At 42.6% G+C, this 23850-nt stretch overlaps 1 protein-coding gene and 1 long non-coding RNA gene across 3 annotated transcripts; both read left to right on the forward strand.

The window, feature by feature from the left end:
* Window positions 1-1718: 1718 nt before the first annotated feature.
* Window positions 1719-7136, forward strand: LOC127153849 (calcium homeostasis modulator protein 6-like). The gene is made up of 3 exons (XM_051095119.1): window positions 1719-1755; window positions 1892-2435; window positions 6508-7136. Coding segments are annotated over exons 1-3 (741 nt in total). The 5' UTR covers window positions 1719-1753; the 3' UTR covers window positions 6703-7136.
* An 8184-nt stretch (window positions 7137-15320) lies between these two features.
* Window positions 15321-23512, forward strand: LOC127153830 (uncharacterized). 2 transcript variants are annotated; one of them, XR_007825343.1, is made up of 4 exons: window positions 15321-15600; window positions 21815-22372; window positions 22864-23011; window positions 23133-23512. It is a non-coding gene; the product is annotated as an uncharacterized LOC127153830 (long non-coding RNA). The 2 variants fall into 2 exon arrangements; XR_007825342.1 differs by having other exon boundaries at window positions 21815-23011.
* The last annotated feature ends 338 nt before the right edge of the window (window positions 23513-23850 follow it).

Below are 23850 nucleotides of genomic sequence, written 5' to 3' on the forward strand. Positions count from 1 at the left end.
TGTTCGCCGCTGATCGACCCACACCTGCTTCATGGACCATTCTTGTGCCTCGCCCCAACATACCTGTTTGCTATTGTTTCGACCCTGCCTGTTTTCACTATGTCTTCATCTCGTCCCTCCAATAAAAGTTTGCATTTGGATCCGCTCGTCTCTCCTTCCCACGTTACACTGGTAGACCATCTACATCAGCTTCAGCAATTTTTAAATGTTTTATTTAGTGTTGTAGTAGTGTTTCTTTAGACCAAGACCAAACCACCAATTTTTAAATTCATCTGGTAGATCCACATTTACTGTCTGAGAAATGTCAGGTATTTAATCCATTTGAATATTATTATACCTGGGGTCCAGGTATATAAATCTGAATATTAAGACACTTTATAGAGCTGCCACCAATCAAATTAAATCACTAACAACAAAATTCATCTTAGAAGTGTATAGGTGGCAAAGAAGTTTTATCTGAACTGATACGATTACAACTGTATAAAGATTGTTGAGACTGTTTGAGAATGTTTTGAATGCTTTGTTTTTATATATTGTAATAGAAGTATGATGGGGGAAAAAATTATGCTTTTAATTATGAAACCAAAACCTCCAGTAGGCTAGGCGGTGGCAAATCACCACAAGTGAGTGAGAGAATTATTTATTCAAATGATTTGTTCAAAGCAGCTGATTCATTCAGTAATAAAGCACCACTGTGTGTTGTTTGAAAACGCATAAAATATGTAGGTTTGTTTGGAACTGTTTTCATTGCAGACCAGTCTTGAAATAAAATCCAAGAGTCCTCTTAATCCCAGACCAAGACAAGACCGAGTACAAATGAGATCAAGACAGAGACAAGACCAAGACCTTCAAAAAATGTTCTTAAGACCGGTCTCAGGTACTACAAGACTAGTTTTATTTAAGTTTTTTGTTTTTTTAAAAATCCCTTTTCAAGAACTACAACAAATGACTCCTTTGAACTACAGCGTTTGTTTTCTGGATGTTTTAATGTCACAATTAGAATATCATTAAAATAAATCCCGCCCCTGGGAATTTGAATGATTGGGAGGTAGGTAGAGACGAGGTGGGGGATGAGTCTAAACTACACTGGGACAGCTAACCAATCACAACACATTTTGTTTTTTGGAAGACGGGCCTTCATCAAACCCGAAACTTGTCATTCTGTAGCAAAAACTCTAGTTTACCACATACAGTTCCCAAAAATCTTGTAAACAAAGGTTCTGTATGTGAAAGTCTTTCTTCTTGATGCTCTGCTGTCACCTTCCAGGCTTTTTGGCACCTCTGCTGACGTGGTGGTTTAGAAGATCAGTGAGGTGAAGGCGTAGTCGGCTGCCTTGGCAAATTAACCCTTAACAGTTGTAACACTAATACAAACCATGTACAACAGTTAAAATTGTGCACATGTGTTTTTGTTTATCAAGTAATTCCCTTATAGTTATACCCCAATTTATTGCTATTATATCAGTACAAAGAAGGAAATATCAAATTATGGAAATTTTAGGATACAAAGGGTGCCTGTCAGCCACAGCCTCATTTGTTTGGATGAAAATGTGAAACCTGTTGTTGCCACATATCACCCTTAACTATCTGCTTTATGTTTTGTCTGTTAGGAAACACTATTTGAATAAATAGAGCCGACCAATGGCAAGTAGTCACACCTAAAACTGAAATGGGATAAAAGTGAGGAAAAGAAAAAACAATACACACTGGCACACAACTCCATTATCACCTGTACAAGTACTTCAAAATAGTGATGTAAGTTTCTCTTTTTTTAATTAGTGTTTATATAAACTTTAAAAGTTTAATTAAAAGTATCTTCATATTGATTAGAGACTAAAAGACTATATTGGATGATGTGATTTTTTGTATTTTTAAAATTTTTGTTTTGAAGGGTGTCTGAACGCAAAGCAAAGAAAGAAGTTTTACAGGGAGTGTATCAGTTTGTGAAAGGAACTGCTACTTTTCCATTGAGTCTTTTGTTAATTGGATTGGAGAAGCTGATTGAAGTAGAATTTTTTTCATGTCCATGCAGAGTTGAACTGAATGGACTGCTAACAGCATCTATCTTCATTGGACCTGCTCTTTTTGTTTTTGCTTTGATGTATCTTGTTTTTCGGCCTTTTAAACATAGACTCAGTTGTTATGGAGAAGCCAATAATGATGCTCAGCAGAACTCAGCACATAATGCTCAGGAGGGCAGTCATAAAACTCCACAGATCTGTCCTAAAGCTTTTGCATTTTGTCTGATTCCTCCTGTCATGTGGATCTTCATCTTGTTACTTGATGGTGTATATGTTGCTTGCAGCATGACAGACTGGAAGGGAGGTTATGTGTTTGATCAGGATCTCAACAAGTTCTGGTGTAACCCTACTGACAAGATGCAGAATGTAACGGAGCTACGAGATTTGACTCGCAAATATATTTATCAGTCGCAGGTAAATATTATATACTCTATGAGCTTTTTTAATAATTCTATCTGTCAGAACAGGAAAGGATGAGCATATTGGCTGTTATTAGTATTTATACTACAGGGCTGTTGAATTCTTGAATCTAACTGGCTGAAGAAGTTCTAAGGTGTGCAATTATTTCCAGGAAAACACATGGCTAAAGTAGTTTCAGGCAGGTCTTGACCGCATGCATGTCCATATAACACACAACATTTCAAAGCTCCTTAGAGCCTAAACGGAGCCTGTTACGGTGAATAGCAATTGGCTATAAGTACACGTCATGCGCTATTCCGCATTCGTGTCCGCGCCTACCCTCACCTAATGTTTGCGGCTGAATGCAAATGATCATAATAAGCAGTCTGGTGCCAAGAAAAAGAAAAGAAAAAAAATCCCATGAATGAAGCCCGTATTTCACTTTCAGGTATGTTCATAATCCTAATCCTTTTTGTGCTGTAACAATTTTACCACCACCAACTCACCTGTCTTACTATTCTAGTTTCCATATCTTAAAATGGATTATATAAAAACAATGAGGCAACAATGATTGGTTAATTAATTAATTAATAATAATAATAATAATAATAATAATAATAATATGGTTTCCTTGAATAATACTGTTACATGTCTCCTAGTGTTTTTCCCCCAGTGTTTCTTGTTCTTTTGGTTTGTTCCGTTTTCTCCCCCTCTTGGTTTAGTGTTTTTGGTTTAGTCTTACCCGTATTTGGACTTCCCCTTGTTATCTTGTTTGTAGCCACTCCCCTGTTTCTGTGTATATAGTGTTCTTTGTGCCTCACTCCCCTTGTCGGTCTTTATTGTTGATTTGTGGTTCTACGTGTGTGGATTATCGCTCTGTGTTCCTGCCAGTTCCTCTTGGAAGTGATTAAAATAAGATTTGTGTCGTACGTTGTATCCTGTCTTCCATCCAGCACCAGCAACCACGTAACAGAAAAGACCGACCAAATAAACAGAAGATGAGTCAGGCTGAGGTAGCTTTGAGGAGACTGCGGCAGGGCGGTCATGAGTTGGAACGGTATGTGGAAGAATTCATCGAGCTCTCCCACCAGGTAGGCTGGCACGAAGCTTCTCTCGGCGCTGTGTTTGTTTTGGGGCTGGATGATGAGACAATACGCTGCGATCTTCCCACTTGTAGTTTCCCCTTGATCGAGCTAATCAATCTGATTCTCTATTTAAACGGATCTGATTTTGAAGTAGAAGAAGTTCAGAGTCCGATTAGGTCTCATCTTCCGGTCTCCTCCCAGACACAGTGCAACGCGCCCGCCTGCCCTAAGCCGAGAACCTCCACATACTGTGTCAACGGCTCGAACCGTCAGCCCAGTCCCAAATCCCCAGTCATCCTCCAGAGCTCCACCGCTGTCCTCAGCCCGATGCGGCCGGCCTCATCCCCACGCTCTAATCCGCCGGCCACCGCCCAGAGCCCTGTCCCTCAGGCCGCCACCACGCCAGAGCCTGCACGCAAGATGGCAGCCACCACGCCAGAGCCTGTCTATTATCTCCCCTGATTCTCCTGAGCCTCCGCTGGTTCCGCCCAGCCTTCCTGAGCCTCCGCTGGTTCCGCCCAGCCTTCCTGAGCCTCCGCTGGTTCCGTCCAGCCTTCCTGAGCCTCCGCTGGTTCCGCCCAGCCTTCCTGAGCCTCCGCTGGTTCCACCCAACCTTCCTGAGCCAAGTCAAGCCACGGCTATAGTTCCTGAGTCAAGTCAAGTTGTAGCTGTGTTCCCCGAGTCAAGTCAAGTTGCAGCTACTGAATCAAGTCAAATTGCAGCTGCGTTTCCCGAGGCAAGTCAAGTTTCTGAGTCCAGTCAAGTTACAGCTGCGGTTCCTGAGTTAAGTCAAGTTTCTGAGTCACGTCAAGTTGCAGCTGCAGCTACTGAGTCAAGTCAAGCGGCTGAGTCAAGTCAAGCGGCTGAATCAAGTCAAGCCAAAGCTGTCGTTCCTGAATCAAGTAAAGTCACAGCGGTTCCCCATGAGTCAAGCCAAGTTGTTGCGGGCATTCCTGAGTCAAGTCTCATAACCGCTGTGGTTCCTGAGTCAAGTCACGTCACGGCTGAGTCAAGTCACGTCATGGCTGAGTCAAGTCACGTCACGGCTACATCTCCTGAGTCAAGTCAAGTTCCTGGTGCTTCTCATAAGCCAAGACAAAGTCCAGCTCGCCCTCCAGAGCCGGAGCTCTGCCCAGCTCGCCCTCCAGAGCCAGAGCTCTGCCCAGCTCGCCCTCCAGAGCCGGAGCTCTGCCCAGCTCGCCCTCCAGAGCCAGAGGCCCAGCTCTGTGCCCAGCTCCAGAGCCGGAGCTCTGTCCCTAGCCCTCCTGAGTTGGCAGCCAGCACCTCAGCCAGCACCTCATCCAGCGCTCCCTAGGGCTGGCAGTACTGTAAATTCCCCCAAGAAAATTTTGGGGGGGGGCTACTCCCCTGTTCAGCCATGGCCTCCTGGACTGTTTACCCGGCCATGGCCTCCTGAGCCCCCAGACCCGCCATGGCCACCTGAACTGTTTACCCGGCCATGGCCTCCTGAGCCCCCAGACCCGCCATGGCCACCTGAACTGTTTACCCGGCCATGGCCTCCTGAGCCCCCAGACCCGCCATGGCCCCCTGAACTGTCTGTCCGGCCATGGCCTCCTGAACTCCCTGATCCACCCTGGCCTCCTGAACTGTCCAGCCATGGCCTCCTGAACTCCCTGATCCGCCATGGCTCCCTGATCCGCCCTGGAGGCTTTCCCTAGCTACTATGTTCCTGTCCCGTATCAGCCTCCAGGGCGCCCGCCCTCCCTCCCCAGTTGTATTGTTACGGTGCGGGACGCACCTACCGGGAGGGGGGGGGTAATGTTACATGTCTCCTAGTGTTTTTCCCCCAGTGTTTCTTGTTCTTTTGGTTTGTTCCGTTTTCTCCCCCTCTTGGTTTAGTGTTTTTGGTTTAGTCTTACCCGTATTTGGACTTCCCCTTGTTATCTCGTTTGTAGCCACTCCCCTGTTTCTGTGTATATAGTGTTCTTTGTGCCTCACTCCCCTTGTCGGTCTTTATTGTTGATTTGTGGTTCTACGTGTGTGGATTATCGCTCTGTGTTCCTGCCAGTTCCTCTTGGAAGTGATTAAAATAAGATTTGTGTCGTACGTTGTATCCTGTCTTACATCCAGCACCAGCAACACCGTAACAAATACATAGGCTAATACAAAATAAACAACTTATGTATATTTTCTTACAAATGCCTGCAAACTTACAGGGTGATCAAATTCTTGTTTAATATTGACCAAACATTTAATTCAATTCAAGTGTGCACTATTCTTGCAATTGAAATGCTATACAGCCTCTATAATTTCTTCTTCTTCAATAAAAATAAATAAATAAATAAATAAATAAATAAAAATATATATACAAGTGGACATGACAAACCTTTCCTATATTATGCATGGTTTTATCGTACTAAATCTGCTTACTTTGTGGGATTTCTGAATGTTTGAGACAATAAAATCAATCAGACAACTGTATTAAAATCAGCAATAGGTAAATCTCTATAGCTACAACTGTAATTTATAAATAATACAATGTAATTACAATTTATTTATTTACTTTCATATTTTATTTTAAGTTATATTTTGACCCCGTATAGTAGGTGTATTTTTTTTTTTTACTTCCATAGAGAGGGAGCACAAAAATACAGTTCTGCTTAGGGCACCCATTTGGCCAGCAGCAGCCCTGTTACTTATAAAGCACATATTCTGCATGACCATATTTTAGATCCCTTAATCCTAGACTGTCAGAAAAAAGGTACAGTTCTCTTTTGTACCTTAGGGTACCGCCACAGCGACAGAACTGTACCTATTTTTCTGAGAGTACTTTAACTTAACAACTACTGTCTCTTATCAACTGTTAATAGGCGGTAATTAAATTAAATGGAAATGAAAACATTCTGAATGCAACTTTAGTGCAGTGGTGTCCACACTTTTATGTGTGATGATCTCACATATTGGCATTACTAGTCATGGTGGACTGATATTATTTATTTAATTTGTTTATTTATTAATTAATCAATTTTTCATTTTCCCAGTATGCAGGTTATGTCTTGATCTCTGTCTTCAGTGCATTGACAGTTGCCTTTGTGAGCATTTACGACTGCTGTATTAGTAGAAAGTGTGATGATTACTGCCCAAATCAACTGTTATCCTGCTGCAAACCAACGAGGACACAAAGTGAGGGACAAGCAGTTATTGCAAATCCTGTCTTCCTCCATCCTCCTCAGTGAGCTGTCCTCCTCCATGAAGACAGCCGTCCTCCTCTGTCCTCCTTTTCTGTAGGCTGATTATCATATCAGTGCCATAATATCTGCCCTTCATGTTCAGAAGTTAAAAAGAAATAAAAAAGGACACACATTTAAGCTTCATAGCATAAACTTTTGGTTTCACTGATTTTCATTAGAAATAAGTTTTCATTATGCTTGCTGGTGGAAATTATTATGCTATATGTAGAATGGAGTTATTACAATCCATTTTTCATGACACTGATTATACTTTAGTAATAATAACACATTTTTAAAAAATAAAATCTCACTTTAAATGCATCAGCATGTCACAAATGTGTTTAAACTACAAATCAATATAGCAGGAAAATAGTTTTTTTATTTTATTTTATTATTATTATTTTTTTTTTGTTATTGTTTTTCCTAATGGGTGTATTATAAGTGGGATTTTCTGTGTTTAATTTACATGATCATCTTGTAAAATAATTTGTACCCTTGCTTCACTGGCTTAAAATGCAAATAAATGTGCCAGTATTTTTTATTGGCTAAAATTTGCTCATGTAAATAGTATTCTAATAAAAAAATATTATTTGATTGATTGATTGATTGATTGATTGATTAAATCTACATAACCAAACATAACTTTCTAATTATACTTCCATAAAAGGTTTGTCTTAAACTATTATGACTGACTATATATTCTTTAAGCTTAAAGTCTTCTAACTACAAAAAAGGTTATTGAACTTTTACACCAGTACTGATATTATTTACTCATTGGACAGAATAGACAAAAAATATTTACATTTAAGACGGTTTTCAACTATATATTGGAAACTCACAAACAAAACCACTTCAAGACTATAAGCTTTATAATTACTGAGATCATGGCATTGACTGGCATTGATTATACCTAATAAAGCACTGTAATAATCTCTAATAATTGCATATTTTCACATTTACAGAGCATCTCATGATTTCAAACTATTCAAACTACAGGCCATAAGAATAGAAAGTTTGTGAGTTTTAAGAAGTATTATTTTTAACTGAATTAAATTGTTTTCATTGTTTATGTTTGCATTTCATGAATGAAACCCACTGTGTAACTTATACATTATCAAACAAGTCCAAGAATAGCAGCTATTTTTATTTCTTTCATATTTCACGTGGTTGTTCCATTTGGTGTTTAAAGAGATAGCTTATATAGTAAAATAATATATTATAATAAAAGTTACTAATTTACTCACCCAGCCCTGCATTTATCTGCAATAGTTTTTCCTTTTTTTTTAAGTGGTGTAAAATATCTAAAAATGTTAAAATGATACTTTTTAATTTAGGGTTTGTTAAATTAACAAACAATTACACCATGATATAACATGTTTAACACAGTGTAAAGATAAACCCTACACTAAAGCAAATTTAAAGTCATTTGAGATTTGTTTAAAGCAATAGAATATTTGCAGATATTTCCAAACATTTCCATAGATTTCCAAGATGTTGCAGAAATGTGACCAATTCATTCCATCCTAGCTTGATTAAAAGTTTGAATTCATGCCTGATGGTGTAGATGAGTAAAACTGAAAGCAAGAATGGGAAGTAGAGAGGCTCTCTATCCAGTCAACGGTGATCTTGCAGCATGTCAGACATGCTGATCTGAATGCTGAGAAGAATTACTGAGTGACTTCTCAATAAATGAGAAGCTGCAAAATGCCAAAGACTGTCCATTAAAGGGGTTATCGGATGCCCATTTTCCACAAGTTGATATGATTCTTTAGGGTCTTAATGAAAAGTCTATAATATACTTTGGTTAAAAATTCTCAAAGGTTGTGTAAAACAACACCCTTTATCTTGCCAAAATCAGCTCTGCAAAAATCATCCCATTCTGGTCGAGGCTGCTTTAAATGCAAATGAGCTCTGCTCGCCCTGCCCCGCTCTTCTCTCTGTGGAGTGACGAGCCTGTTTACTTTAGAATTTAGCCACATTGTTTAGCCACGTTTGTCCGCTAAACTTGCTAACTAGCACATTATTGGGAAAGGCGATCGTAAAGATTCATAAAAAAAAAAAAAAAAAAAACCTTATACTCACTTCTGCTGTAAGTGAAGCTGGATCACGAATGATTTGCGCGAACATAGACGGATATATGTAGATCGGGAGGTGCATTCCCTTCACAAACAAACGTAATTCACTGCATTTTTAGCAGCTCAGATGTCAGGAGTAAATGACGACCACTATGTTCATTAAGACATCCAGCAACACAACACCTCAATCGATCTATTCTTGTCTAACTTACATCCCTGCTCCGGCATCAAAAAATGGAGGTTGGACTGTTACAACTAATCTGAGGTAAGACGCTCATGTCAATCAACTATCGTGGGAGCAGCCTCTGTGGGTGTGACACCACAACAACAGGCATCTGAGAATGGCTTGATTTGAAAAAGGGAATATTATTTTTACAGATTAATTAAACCACTGCATGGATTTTTATCATTATAGGATAGATTTGTACATTCACTGCCAACACACATTAATGTTCAAACAACATGAAAAAGTGAACTTAGCATCCGATGACCCCTTTATCATATGCTGAAAAGAATTTTGAGAAAAATCATACAGAGAAAAGGCAGAAGCTGGAAAATGCTCAATACAAAACAATTTTGTAAAATATATTGTAATATTGTAAAAAGCACCTTATTTGCATAGGTTGGCACAATGTATTATACAATACAGTTACTTAACCAATAGGATCTATTAGTACTTTTTTGGTTCTCAGATGATACCCAATGAGATGTGTAAGATGTGAAATTATTTCCTCATGAATTCAAAGTCCAGGAACCCCGACAAAAACAGATGCCATGCAACAAAACAATAAAACTAATCTGGAGAAGAGATCTTCAAAGAGGGCAAACAACACCACCCCTATTGCTCATTTACAACCTCCTTCCTCCCTCTCCTCTCCCCTCCCTGCATCTCACACTTTTCCCCCAAAAGGTTCCACTGAAAGTCACTAAGAATGTCCATATACTACATGTGTTACATTTTGTGAATATGTTGAAGTTTTCCCTTTCATGTTTGGTATCATTCTAAATGTCTTAGTGCGATTGGTAATATAAGTGACTTCTTTCACAGAAGTCACTTATATTATGAGGAAGACTAAACACTTTTGTAGAATTGTGTTTTGCTGCTGAGGGGTGTGTTTTCCCCTTGGGGTCGGGTGAGAATCTCCAGCCAGGTGTGACCCTGGGTCATGAGATCTCCTGACAAACCAAAAGGTCTTTTATGTTTTTACAACTGATTGGAAGATTTGTTTGTTTTGGTCTGGGTATATAAGCGAAGTGACAAAACATTACTTTGGGATTCTGTATTCAGAAGAACCCCACACTGTGTGTGAGAGTCTCTGGAGTTTTGCCTCCAAATCTCTCACATGCTGCTGTGTATCTCTATGCGGTCAGGTATGCATCTCTCACTCTTAGATTTGTCTTTGCGTAATTGATGTTATGTATTTATTTTAATTGGAACTGAATTTAATTCTAAATTGGATTCTCATTGTTAAACTATGTAATTGGCATGATACATTTTTACCTGACAAATAAATTGTTATATTTGATTCAGTTGGATCTCTCCTGAAATCATTATTTCTAGTAGATTAAAGTGTAGTCCGCTCCAGAATAATCAAATATCCAAATTAAGACATAGTCTGTATTTGTGATTAGTTTAAATTAGAGAACCCACCTAAATTTACGATCGTATGAAATTGGAGTCAGATTAAACATGGAGCTAGATTAAAATTGAAAGTAAACCTTGATAAACTAAGTGGACTTTGCAGAAGCGCTGTAAAAAGACCGAACATGCATTAAACCTTCAACCAGACAACTGGACTCCGCGTTTGGGCCAGTAGATGGATCCTTACAGATGTTTGTCGAACAACTGTGGAAAATGGGATGGCTATGGATGAAACACACTCTTAAAAATAATGGCTGTTTATTGACATTGATGGTACCATGAAGAAATGTTAACGGTCCCATATTGTCAGAACTGAAATTTCCTGGCTTTTTTCATGATAACGGAGGTCTAGGGGCTATGTAACTACCATATAAGTTTCAAAACAGTCAATCCACAATAAAATGCACACAGCCTGCATAAAGTAGCTGTGCCTTTTTTACAAGCCGCTGTGACTTCCGTAAAGATTTGACGTCTGAACTACCCTGAGCACCAACCACCATCCCACCCTACTAAACTGGCAAACGATCTGCGCTTCAACATGGTGAGGAACTCCCTGATCACTGCTTCATTCCAGTTTGCACATATTTTTCCGTCGCACAATAACGTGCATCATTACTACAACACAGCCTTTATGGCATTGGTTCTGGCTTTTGTTCACAGAGTGCTCGTTCTGGGACTGACCCCAGCAATATTGCTGGTTTCCAATCCGGGATGGTTCCAGGAATCAATCTCGGGACGTATTTGCATTCACACAGAAGGCACTCTGGCAACTTTCCGGCAATTTTTTGGAATCAATGTGGAGTGTAAAAGGGGCTTTACAAAGTAATAGTCACGTAGCTTACTGCATTCGGTGTTTGAAAATAAAATAAATAATTACCATTCTGAAACATCCTGTTGAGTATCACCAAGCCACAGCAGGCTACAGCATACATGACTCTATTTACCTGTGGTTCTCCTGGCCGTACGCCACTCAAAAATCAACAGACCAAACAAAAGAAAGGTTCATGAATATTAAAAAATCAAAAATCAACCTGTACTTGACAGAGCTTCTAAGAGAGGAGCTGTAAAAACATATTGAGATGGTTTTTGGCACTTGACTACGCTCTGTTGCTGGCTGGATCAGCATATACTGTAGGGATCGCCAACGATAAACCCTACCATCCTCCTGTTCCAGCCACACCCAAATGTACACGATCATGCCAGAGCCTTCCCCTACCAAGTCTGCCAAGCCAAAGCCCGCTCACGTCACGTCCACCAAGCCAAAGCCTGCTCACGTCACGTCTGCCATGCCACAGCCTGCTCACGTCACGTCTGCCAAGCCACAGCCTGCTCACGTCACGTCTGCCAAGCCACAGCCCACTCACGCCAAGCCTGCCGCTCCAGGGCCTGCTCACGCCATGCCTGACTGTCCGGAGTCTGCACCTGTCATGGCCGCCCTCCTACAACCAGCTCACAAGATGGATGCTATCTCCAAGCCAGTCCACAAGATGGCCGCCATCTCAGAGCCAGTCCAGAAGATGGCCGCCATCCCAGAGCGAGTCCACAAGATGGCCGCCATCTCAGAGCCAGTCCACAAGATGGCCACCATCCCCAAGCCTGTTCGCAAGATGGCCACCATCCCCAAGCCTGTTCACAAGATGGCCACCATCACCAAGCCTGTTCACAAAATGGCTGCCCTGTCTGAGCCTCATCAAGTCAGAATTATCTCATCCAAATCTCATCACATATCAGCCGCACCCAAAGCTAATCGAGTGATGCCTGATCCTCCGGTGTCAAGTCAAGTCAGGGCTGCACGTTCAGTGCCAAATCAAGTGACAACTGTGTTTCCTGAGCCACGTCGAGTTACAGCTGTTCTCCATGATTCAAGCCAAGATACAGTCGTTCTCCATGAGCCAAGCCAAGATATAGCTGTTCTCCATGAGTCAAGCCAAGACACAGCTGTTGTTCTCCATGAATCAAGCCAAGATACAGCTGTTGTTCTCCATGAGTCAAGCCAAGACACAGCTGTTGTTCTCCATGAATCAAGCCAAGATACAGCTGTTGTCCTCCATGAGCCAAGCCAAGATACAGCTGTTCTTCACGAGTCAAGCCAAGTCACAGCTGTGCCCCACATGGCAAGCCAAGTCACAGCTGTTCCCCACAAGTCAAGCCAAGTCACAGCTGTTCCCCACGAGTCAAGCCAAGTCACAGCTGTTTCCTACGAGTCAAGCAACGTTACAGCTGTTGTTCCTGAGTCAAGTCACGTTACAGCTAGGTTGTCTATGTTATGTCAAACCACAGCTGATTTCCATGAACCAAGCCAAGTTGCAGCAGATCTTCATGAGCCAAGTCAAGTTGCTGCTGTTATTCCTGAGCCAAGTCAAGCCACAGCTGACCTTCATGAGCCAAGTCAAGCCACAGTTGACCTTCATGAACCAAGTCAAGCCACAGCTGATCTCCCTGAGCCAAGGCAAGTCACAGCTGTTCTTCACGAGTCAAGTCAGGTCACAGCAGGCCTCCCTGAGTCAAGTCAAGTCACGGCAGGTTTCCCTGAGTCAAGTCAAGCCACGGCAGACCTCCCTGAGTCAAGTCAAGCCACGGCAGACCTCCCTGAGTTAAGTCAAGCCACGGCAGACCTCCATGAATCAAGTCAAGAAACGGCTGTCCTACCAGAACCTCACCAGGTCTCCTCTGACCTTCCTAAGCCACCTCACGTCTCAGCTCACAACCGAGCAGGCCTATCATGAACCCTCTGCCTGTCATGTCACAGCCAAGAAGGCCTATTATGAACTCTCTTCCTGTCATGCCACGGCCAAGGAAATTGTCCGTGAACACATCGCTCTGCTATGGATGTCACTAGTTTCACTGTGGATTTCACTGCACCGGTCTTCTCTGCCTGCCCTGCCTACATTGCCATGGCTTCTTGTTCTGCCTGCCTCGCCATGGCTTCCTACTCTGCCATTGCTCCACAGACCAGGCCCTCCAAGGTTCCACTGTCTACCATTGCTCCACGGCCCAGGCCGTCCAGTGTTTCACGGTCTTCTACTGCTCCATGGCCCAGGTCCTCGAAGGTCACACTGTCTACCATTGCTCCACGGCCCAGGTCCTCCAAGTTTCCACTGTCTGTCACAGCTCCACGGCCCAGGTCCTCCGAGGTTCCACTGTCTGCCACAGCTCCATGGTCCAGGTCCTCCAGTGCTTCACTGTCTGTCCCTGCTCCACGATCCAGGCCCACCTCCTCTACATGGACCTGGCCCTCCGTCCCACCCCCTGTTTTGCCTCTGTTCCCCCACCCTCCTGGACTGTTGTTGTTGTTTGAGTGCCAGGGGTCGCTCCTAAGGAGGGGGGGGGGTTCTGTAACGCCACGCCAGCAGAGGGAGCCCTCACCCACTGTCTGTTTGGATATCGACCCTGCCTGTATTGACCACGATCTGTTTGAATAAAGCCTACACTTGGATCTTACACACTTCCTACGAGTCCTGCCTGCTTACACTCACAAGGACATCAACAGCTAAAATAAACCTCCAGAAAGGTGTACAATATATGACCTTTAAAATTCATGGACACTTTCCATTGAAAAAAAGGTTCTTTATAGTGTAAAAAGGCTCTTTAGATTAAAACCAACTTTTGGAAACCTTGTTTAAAGAGTGCATTAGAGGTGTGTGTGTCAAACTAATGATACAGGAGAAAGAGAGCTTGTTATGTGAGGGCTGCTGGGTATTTTAAGCTGACAGGATGTTCTGGGGTTCTGATAAAGAGGAAATGAGAAGGGGTATAAAAACTAAATAAAGCTATACATTTGCATTATATTAAGCCTTTATACTTGGGCAATATTGACACTAACTATATGTTATCTATGTTATCCTCTCAAACATATGTGACCCTGGATAACAAAACCAGTCATAAGGGTATTTAAAAAAAACAAACAAACAAAAAAAACAATGGGATTTATACATCATATGAAAGCTGAATAAAAAAAGCTTTCCATTGATGTTTGGTTTGTTAGGATAGGACAATATTTGGAGATACAACCATTTAAAAATCAGGAATCTGAGGGTGCAAAAAAAATATATATATATTGAGAAAGTTGCCTTTAAAGTTCTTTAAATAATGTTCTTAACAATGTATGTGACTAATCAAAAGTTTCATACATTTATAGTAGGAATGTTACAAAATATCCTCATGGAACATGATCTTTACTTAATTTCCTAATTCCTTATTTGCTACAAATAAGCCCAGTGACTTAAGACTGGTTTTGTGGTCCAGGGTCACATTTTATAACAGATGTACAATGGTGGCCAAAATTATTAGAACACTAGTATTTACATCAGTTAAAGAACGGTTTTAAGTCAGTCACTTCTATCTTTTGCTGTAGTGTGTCAGATGGAAATATCATGTAGTTTACATTTTCAAACATTCATTTTGCCACTAATTGTAATAATCCAGTGAGATTTTTTTTGTTTGCACAAGGAGTCTGACAACAGCCAGTGCTCCGCACAGAGATCTGATCTCATCATCATCATCCAGTCTGTCTGGAATGACATGAAGAAACAGAAAAAACTGAGATAGAAGAACTGTGGTAACATCTCCAAGATGTTTCAAGAGACCTACCTGCAAAGCTACCTGAAAAACTATGCACAAGTGCACCTAGTGCAATTTAAAAACATTTTTTAGCTGGTGAAAATTTTGGCCACCACTGTGCTTCCTCTTTTACACATACACACATTGCTGATGCTCTTTCTGGTGAGGAACTGAAATCACCCCTAAAAAGCTAGACAAATGTATACGCAAATCACACCTTATAATCAACAATTATATTTCTTTCCTACACATATAAGGCAACATTTAACTCCTGAATACTTTGATTGGATGTCAGACACATATGGGCTGAAGTTGTTTGTATAAATATGGCCTATCTTCCTGCATAAAGTTGAGAATGCTTTGGTAGTGCACTAACTCTCTGTGTCTGCTCATTCATTCCCCAGGCCACGGACAGCCACTGGGGTAGATTATGGGGATAAATTACAGATGAGATAAACTTCCAAAGATTTCATCTAACACAAAGGAGCTGCTTAGATATTAAAATATAGAACCATTTACAGTAAGGTTAACATTGATCCTTCAGTACATAAACTTCTTTAGGTGGATGAGTCTCTCTGCTGCGATTAAGGAGGTTCTTGGCTGTTTGTGTTACTGCTGTGCTGCAAGGTAAGGCACTAACGATTCTTGTGATAGAGTCTGTAGAGTATACGATGCTGTCTGATGCAGATGTAGGGTACATAAGATGTATTATTAAGTGTGGTTCTCGCACATACTGATTACACATTACTAATATTGAAACACACACTGGTTTTAAAATGCTGTGTTGTTTTAACCCAACGTTGGGTCAAATATGGACTAACCCAACTGTTGGGTTGAATTTTTCAATTAAATTTTTAACCCAACAGTTGGGTTAGTCCATATTTGACCCAACATTGGATTTTTAGAGTGTATATTGACAGAATACAAAACATAAATCATCGCCTTATAAACAACTTAAAGAGTACAAATGTTTAGGAATCCTCATGAACCTATGAATATTTAAGGAAGATATTTAATCAATTGACTTTATTCTATTTATAATGAATGCTTTAGATTTTGTTGTAAATGCTACAATATTTAGTGTGAATTCAGTTAAACTGACACATTTTTGACAGTTTCAATCTTAATATCAAAAAGTTAACCTGAATTCACCCCTTAATGCAGTTTGCTTAATTTGCATTTGCTTAACCCTCTAGTTGTGTTCGGATTCCTGTCACACTTGTGGTGTTCCTGGTCAAAAATGACCAGACTCCAAACAATTGCTTATAAATCTGAAATATGCTATATTATCACTAAAGATTAGATTCATTCTTTTTGTCAACTTGTTTTCTTTCATTCAGGACTATTTTTGTGTTTCTATTTGAATCCGATTAATCGTAGGCCTCATTTTTCTGAGAGAAGGTACCTCGTTTTTTGAGTGAAAAATCATTTTTATGAATAATTTTACAAATTTAAAAAAAAAAATTATACAAATTTTGTAACGCCTCACCAGCAGAGGGAGCCCTCACCCATTGACTGCCTGCTGCTGCTCCCTCTGCTGCCTCGTTGGTAACTTCCTGTTTGGTGGCCATAAAAGGAGGCCATTTTCAAACCAACATCGCGAAGTATTGTTTTGCTCTAGCGTTTTCCACCAAGCGTTTTCCACCAAGCGTTTTCCACCAAGCGTTTTCCACCAAGCGTTTTCCACCAAGCGTTTTCCACCAAGCGTTTTCCACCAAGCGTTTTCCACCAAGCGTTTTCCACCAAGCGTTTTCCACCAAGCGTTTTCCACCAAGCGTTTTCCACCAAGCGTTTTCCACCAAGCGTTTTCCACCAAGCGTTTTCCACCAAGCGTTTTCCACCAAGCCTTTTTCCACCAAGCGTTTTCCACCAAGCGTTTTCCACCAAGCGTTTTCCACCAAGCGTTTTCCCTGTTTTCATTGCCCTGTTTTGATTGTCTCGGTTTTGTTTGTTGCCATTGTTTTACTTTGTTTTTGCCATAGTTTTGTCAAGTTCATTGCCATAGTTTTTTGCCAAGTTTCATAGCTTTGTTCGTCACTTTTCGGACTGCTCTCTCTGGTTTTTGGACTCTGCCTGTTTATGTGGATTACGCTTTTGTTTTGCCTACGCTACACTGTTTGTTTGGATATCGACCCTGCCTGTCTTGACTACGATCTGTTCAATAAAGCTCGCACGTGGATCTTATACGCTTCCCAGGGTCCTTGTTACAGAATACTTCGCCACCCAAAGATCCAGCGGCTTTCAACACAGATCACCATGGACCCAGCATCACGCCTCTTCTGTCTCCGACAAGGTAACCGATGTATTGAGGACTTTGTTGTGGAATTTTGCGAACTGTGTCATTTGGTGCCGTTTAATGATGTGGTGCTCAAAGACATTTTTAGAATGGGACTGAATGACCCCATTCGTTCGGGCCTTCCTGGGGGTAAAATCCACTGGTCTTTGGAGCAGTACATTGACTATGCTTTGCTGCTGGCCGGATCATCATTTACTGTGGGGATTGCAGATAAGGAGCCCTGCAAACCTTCAGCACCCATTACACCAGAACATTTTCACACTCAAACCGTTATGTCCGGTATTGTCACTATCATGTCAGAGCCTTCTCATACCAAATCTGCCAAGCCACAGCCTGCTCACATCACATCTGCCAAGCCACAGCCTGCTCACATCACGTCTGCTAAGTCACAGCCTGCTCACGTCACGTCCACCAAGCCAAAGCCTGCTCAAGTCACGTCCACCAAGCCAAAGTCTGCTCACGCCATGCCTGCCGCTCCAGGGCCTGCTCCCGCCATGCCTGCCGCTCCAGGGCCTGCTCACGCCATGCCTGCCCGTCCAGAGTCTGTACCTGTCATGGCCGCCATCCCAGAGCCAGTTCACAAGATGGCCGCCATCCCAGAGCCTGTCCACAAGATGGCCGCCTCACCAGAGCCAGTTCGCAAGATGGCCGCCTCCCCAGAGCCAGTTCGCAAGATGGCCGCCATCCCCAAGCCTGTTCGCAAGATGGCCGCCGTCTCCAAGCCACGCCACAAGATGGCTGCCATCCCAGAACCCGCAGTCAGCACTCGGACGCCGCCTATGGTCATGATGGCCCATGTGCTGGACTCACCCCTAATAGCTGTATGGGCAGCTAAAATGGCGCTCCATCACGTCACGGCTGCTACCCCAGGGTCAAGTCAAGTCAGGGCTACACTTTCTGTGCCAAGTCAAGATACAGCTGTTCTCCATGAGCCAAGACAAGATACAGCTGTTCTCCATGAGTCAAGCCAAGACACAGCTGCTGTTCTCCATGAGTCAAGCCAAGATACAGCTGTTGTTCTCCATGAGTCAAGCCAAGATACAGCTGTTGTTCTCCATGAATCAAGCCAAGATACAGCTGTTGTTCTCCATGAGTCAAGCCAAGACACAGCTGCTGTTCTCCATGAGTCAAGCCAAGATACAGCTGTTCCCCACGAGTCAAGCCAAGTCACAGCTGTGTCCCACGAGTCAAGCCAAGACACAGCTGCTGTTCTCCATGAGTCAAGCCAAGATACAGCTGTTCCCCACGAGTCAAGCCAAGTCACAGCTGTTCCCCACGAGTCAAGCCAAGTCACAGCTGTTCCCCATGAGTCAAGCCAAGTCACAGCTGTTCCCCATGAGTCAAGCCACGTCACAGCTGTTCCCCATGAGTCAAGCCAAGTCACAGCTGTTCCCCATGAGTCAAGCCAAGTCACAGCTGTTCCCCATGAGTCAAGCCAAGTCACAGCTGTTCCCCATGAGTCAAGCCAAGTCACAGCTGTTCCCCATGAGTCAAGCCAAGTCACAGCTGTTCCCCATGAGTCAAGCCAAGTCACAGCTGTTCCCCATGAGTCAAGCCATGTTGTTCCTGAATCAAGCCATGTTGTTCCTGAGTCAAGCCAAGTTTCCAAGTCAAGTCAAGTTGCAGCTGCGTTTCCTGAGTCAAGTCAAGTTTCCAAGTCCAGTCAGGTCACAGCTGTTGTTCCAGAGTCAAGTCAAGCTACAGCTGCTGTTACAGTGTCAAGTCAGGCTGCAGCTGTTGTTCCAGCATCAAGTCAGGTTAAAGCTGTGTTTCCTATGTCAAGTCAGGTCAGAGCTGCTCTTCCGAAGTCCAGTCAAGTTACAGCTATTGCTCCTGTGTCAAGTAAAGCTATAGCTGTAGCCCTCAAGTCAAGCAAAGTCACTACCGATCTTCACAAGCCAAGCCAAGCCACAGTTGATCTTCCTGAGCCAAGCCAAGCTACAGGCGACCTTCATGAGCCAAGTCAAGCCACCGCTGACCTTCATGAGCCAAGTCAAGCCACAGCTGACCTTCATGAGCCAAGTCAAGCTACAGGCGACCTTCATGAGCCAAGTCAAGCCACCGCTGACCTTCATGAGCCAAGTCAAGCCACAGCTGACCTTCACGAGCCAAGTCAAGTCACAGCTGACCTTCACAAGCCAAGTCAAGTCACCGCTGTTCTTCACGAGTCAAGTCAAGTCACGGCAGGCCTCCCTGAGTCAAGTCAAGTCACGGCAGACTGCCCTGAGTCAAGTCAAGACATAACAGCACCGCTTCACGACATGGCTGCTAGTACAGGGCCTCGCCAAGCCACGGCCATCCTTCCAGAACCTCACCTGGTCCCCCCTGACCTTCCAAAGTCTCGTCACGTCGCAGCTGACCCCCTAGAACCTTGTCTGTCACGTATCAGCTGACGTCCCAAGCCACGCAGAGCCCACGCTCCCAAGCCACGCAGAGCCCATGCTACCAAGCCACGCAGAACCCGCATTCCCAAGCCACAAGTCCACAGCATCCACACCCTCAAGGCCAACAGACATCCCACTATCCACTGTGCTGCCGGTAATGGCCGTTGCCATTTTCAGTGTGTGGGCTGCACACTGTGCTCCAGAGGCCTCGTCCATCCATAAGTCTGCTCCTGAGGCCTCGTTTGTCCACGAGTTCGCGCCCATACCTCCTGAGGTGTCAGCTCAAGCTGTAGACCCTCCAAAGGAGGTGGCGTCCATATATGAACTCACTGCCACGTCTGCCCCAGAATCTGCGCCTATGCCTCCAGAGGTGTCAGCACCCACTGTAGATCCTCCTATGGGGGCGGCGCCCTCTCATGAACTCTCTGCCTGTCATGTCAGAGCCACGAAGGCCTATCATGGACTCTCTCCCTGTCATGTCACAGCCAAGAAGGCCTATTATGAACTCTCTGCCTGTCATGCCACTGCCAAGGAAATCGTCTATGGACACACCGCTCAGCTATGGATGTCACTAGTTCCACTGTGGCTATCTCTGCTCCTGTCTGTTATGCCTGCTCTGCCTACCTCACCATGGCTTCCTGTTCTGCCTGCTCTGCCTGCCTCACTACGGCTCCCTGTTCTGCCTGCTCTGCCTGCCTCGCCATGGCTTCCTGTGCTGCCTGCCTCACCATGGCTCCCTGCTCTACCTGCTCTGCCATTGCTCCATGGCCCAGGCCCTCCAGTATTTCACGGTCTGCTACTGCTCCACGGCCCAGGTCCTCCAAGGTTCCACTGTCTGCTATGGCTCCACAGCCCAGGACCTCCAGTGTTCCACTATCTGCCACAGCTCCACGGTCCTGGTCCTCCAAGGTTCCACTGTCTGCCACAGCTTCATGGCCCAGGTCCCCTAGTGCTTCACTGTCTGCCACTGCTCCATGGGCCAGGTCCTCCAGTGTTTCACTGTCTGTCCCTGCTCCACGATCCAGGCCCAATTCTTCAACATGGACCTGGCCCTCCTTCCCACCCTCTGTTTTGCCTCTGTTCCCCCACCCTACTGGACTGTTGTTGTTTGAGCGCCAGGGGTCGCTCCTAGGGGGGGGGGATTCTGTAACGCCTCGCCAGCAGAGGGAGCCCTCACCCATTGACTGCCTGCTGCTGCTCCCTCTGCTGCCTCGTTGGTAACTTCCTGTTTGGTGGCCATAAAAGGAGGCCATTTTCAAACCAACATCGCGAAGTATTGTTTTGCTCTAGCGGATTCTACCAAGCGTTTTCCCTGTTTTCATTGCCCTGTTTTGATTGTCTCGGTTTTGTTTGTTGCCATTGTTTTACTTTGTTTTTGCCATAGTTTTGTCAAGTTCATTGCCATAGTTTTTTGCCAAGTTTCATAGCTTTGTTCGTCACTTTTCGGACTGCTCTCTCTGGTTTTTGGACTCTGCCTGTTTATGTGGATTACGCTTTTGTTTTGCCTACGCTACACTGTTTGTTTGGATATCGACCCTGCCTGTCTTGACTACGATCTGTTCAATAAAGCTCGCACGTGGATCTTATACGCTTCCCAGGGTCCTTGTTACAAATTTGCACGTTTTTCACACTAATGTGCTTGAATGTTTAATCAAAAGTTTGCTTTTAAATGCTGGATTAATATTGGATTCAATCTTTTTTTCAACTTGTTTTCTTTTGGACTGGTTTTGTGTTTCTACTTGCATCCTACTTTAATCGTAGGCCTCATTTATGTGAAAGTAGGCAACCCACAAAAAATTACGAAAATTCGAAAAAAATAAATAAATAAATCTGAGATGTACTTATACCCTGTGTGAACAAAGTCAGTCAGTTTGAGTCCAATGCGATAACGTTAAGTAGTATTTCGGGGAAAAGAAAATCTTTTCTAGGTCAATTTGACCCGAACACAACTAGAGGTTTAATTTGAAAATTAAGAAGTTAAGAAAAAATTAAGAAACTAGATTATTTAAATTTAAAGGCATGCATTTAGCTTCACCTTATTCTTGTGGTACAGTTTTGTATTCAAAAATGAACATTAATTTGCTTCAATTACTACAAATAAAATAATATTCTTCTTTGTTAAAGGTTGTTTGTTAACCATTTTTTAAATTTTGTGAACCAGACTCCAGACATTTTCACCGACCATAAGAAGAAGCAGCCAATAGCATCATCGAACATCTCTCTGAAGATGCCATTGCCACAAGAACTTTTAAGGAGAATACATGAATTTCTACAACAAACTGCTTTTTTTAGCTCTTTCCCGTTGAGCCTTTTGTTGATTGGATTGGAGGAGTTAATGGAAAGTAATTTTTTTTCATGCCCATGCAAAAATGATCTGAATGCACAGCTAACATTGTTTGTCTTCACTGGACCTGCCCTTTTTATTTTTGCTTTAATGTACCTTGTTTTTAGGCCTTTTAAACATAAATGCAGTGTTTTTTCTGCAGAAGCAGATGGTGATACTCATCAGAACTGTCCTAAAGCTTTTGCATCTTGTCTGATTCCACCTGTAATGTGGATCATAATTTTGCTGTTTGATGGTGATTACTTTGCTTGTGGGTTTACAAACTGGGAGGGAGTTTATGTGTTTGATGCTGAACTCAACAGGTAATGGTGTAAACCAACTAACCATACTCAAACCAACCGAAAAGTTTTGATGGAAAAAATTCGTTTGTCTCAGGTACATTTCATGTGTTATATGAGCTTTTTCTGTTATCTTAATGTCATAATGCATAAGTAGTTTTCTTGCTACCTACCTACATGTCTGAAAGGAAAAGAGTAATTCTCTTCCCAGTATGCTTGTTTAACCTGTGTTAAAGGCATAGTTCAGCCAAAAAAAAAAAAAAAAAATCATCATTGACTCACCCTCATGTTGTTCTAAAGCAGCATGACTTTCTTTCTGAGGAACACAAAATATATCTTTTAAATAATTTTGTGAATAAATGGAGCCCATGGATTTCTAGTGTATAGACAAAAACACTCTCAAAGTGTTGTTAGCTATGTTGTCTTGCAGGTACTATGTACACCTGGATGTAAACAGTCACTCTGCATATTTAATCCTACAATAAATCTCCAAAAAATGAGAATCTGACAGATATAACAGGCAACATAGTATAATTATATATAATTGTATTTAATAGTAAAAATGTAACTTTGATTTTTTTCTTTCAGTTTTATGGTTACTGCACAATCTTTGTCTTCAGTGTCTTGATTATTATCGTAGTGGGTTTTTATGACTGCTATATAAGTGGTAAGTGTGACTGCTGCCGAAGTCACCTGTTCTGCTGCTGCAGACGAACAGCAGAGACACAGAATGAGGGTAAGTGGGAGATAGGAGAGAAGAAGTTTAAGTACAATGTGGGTATCAAACTTTGTGCCGTTTCATTCTTTGCTTGGCATTTACACATTTCCTGTATGTATTTGTCGTACATGTCCAATAGGTCCTACTGCAGTGAATACGAGACAGCAAGGATCAGACAGTCCTGCTACAGCGGGACAGGTACAGCAAGAACCTGGCAGTTCTGCTACAGAAGACCTGGAATTACAAATGTTACAGTCAAAGGCAGAATAAGGGAAACACAATGAGAGCTATGAGAGGAAAGACTTTAAAAACCCAACAGAGGAAAACATCTCATAATGGCAGAAGATACAAATGGGTTTTGACATGAGTGACATTAAAGGAGAAGTCAACTTCCAAAACAAAGATTCACATATAGTGTATTGTCATCCAAGATGTTCATGTCTTTCTTTCTTCAGTGGTAAAATAAATTTTTCTCCATATAATGGACTGATATGGTGCACCGATTTTGAACTTTTTAAAATTCAGTTTAAATGCAGCTTCAAACGATCACAAATGCAGTTGTAAATGATCCCAGCCAAGGAAGAAGAGTCTTATCTAGCAAAACGATCAGTTATTTTCATTAAAAAAATAGAATTTAAATGCTTTTTAATCTCAAGCGCTCGTCTTGTCTTTCTCTCCATGAACTCTGTGTATTCTGGTTTAAGACAGTTGGGGAATGTCGAAAAACTCCAATCATATTTTTTCCCTCAACTTCAAAAATCATTTCAAAATCCTCCTACATCACTGCAGAAGTACTGACCCAGTCTTTGCAAAGTGGACATGCAAAGAAGATCAAATACCCTTAACAAAAAAGGTAA

Source organism: Labeo rohita, chromosome 22 (assembly GCF_022985175.1).
Source record: "Labeo rohita strain BAU-BD-2019 chromosome 22, IGBB_LRoh.1.0, whole genome shotgun sequence".
Taxonomy (NCBI): domain Eukaryota; kingdom Metazoa; phylum Chordata; class Actinopteri; order Cypriniformes; family Cyprinidae; genus Labeo; species Labeo rohita.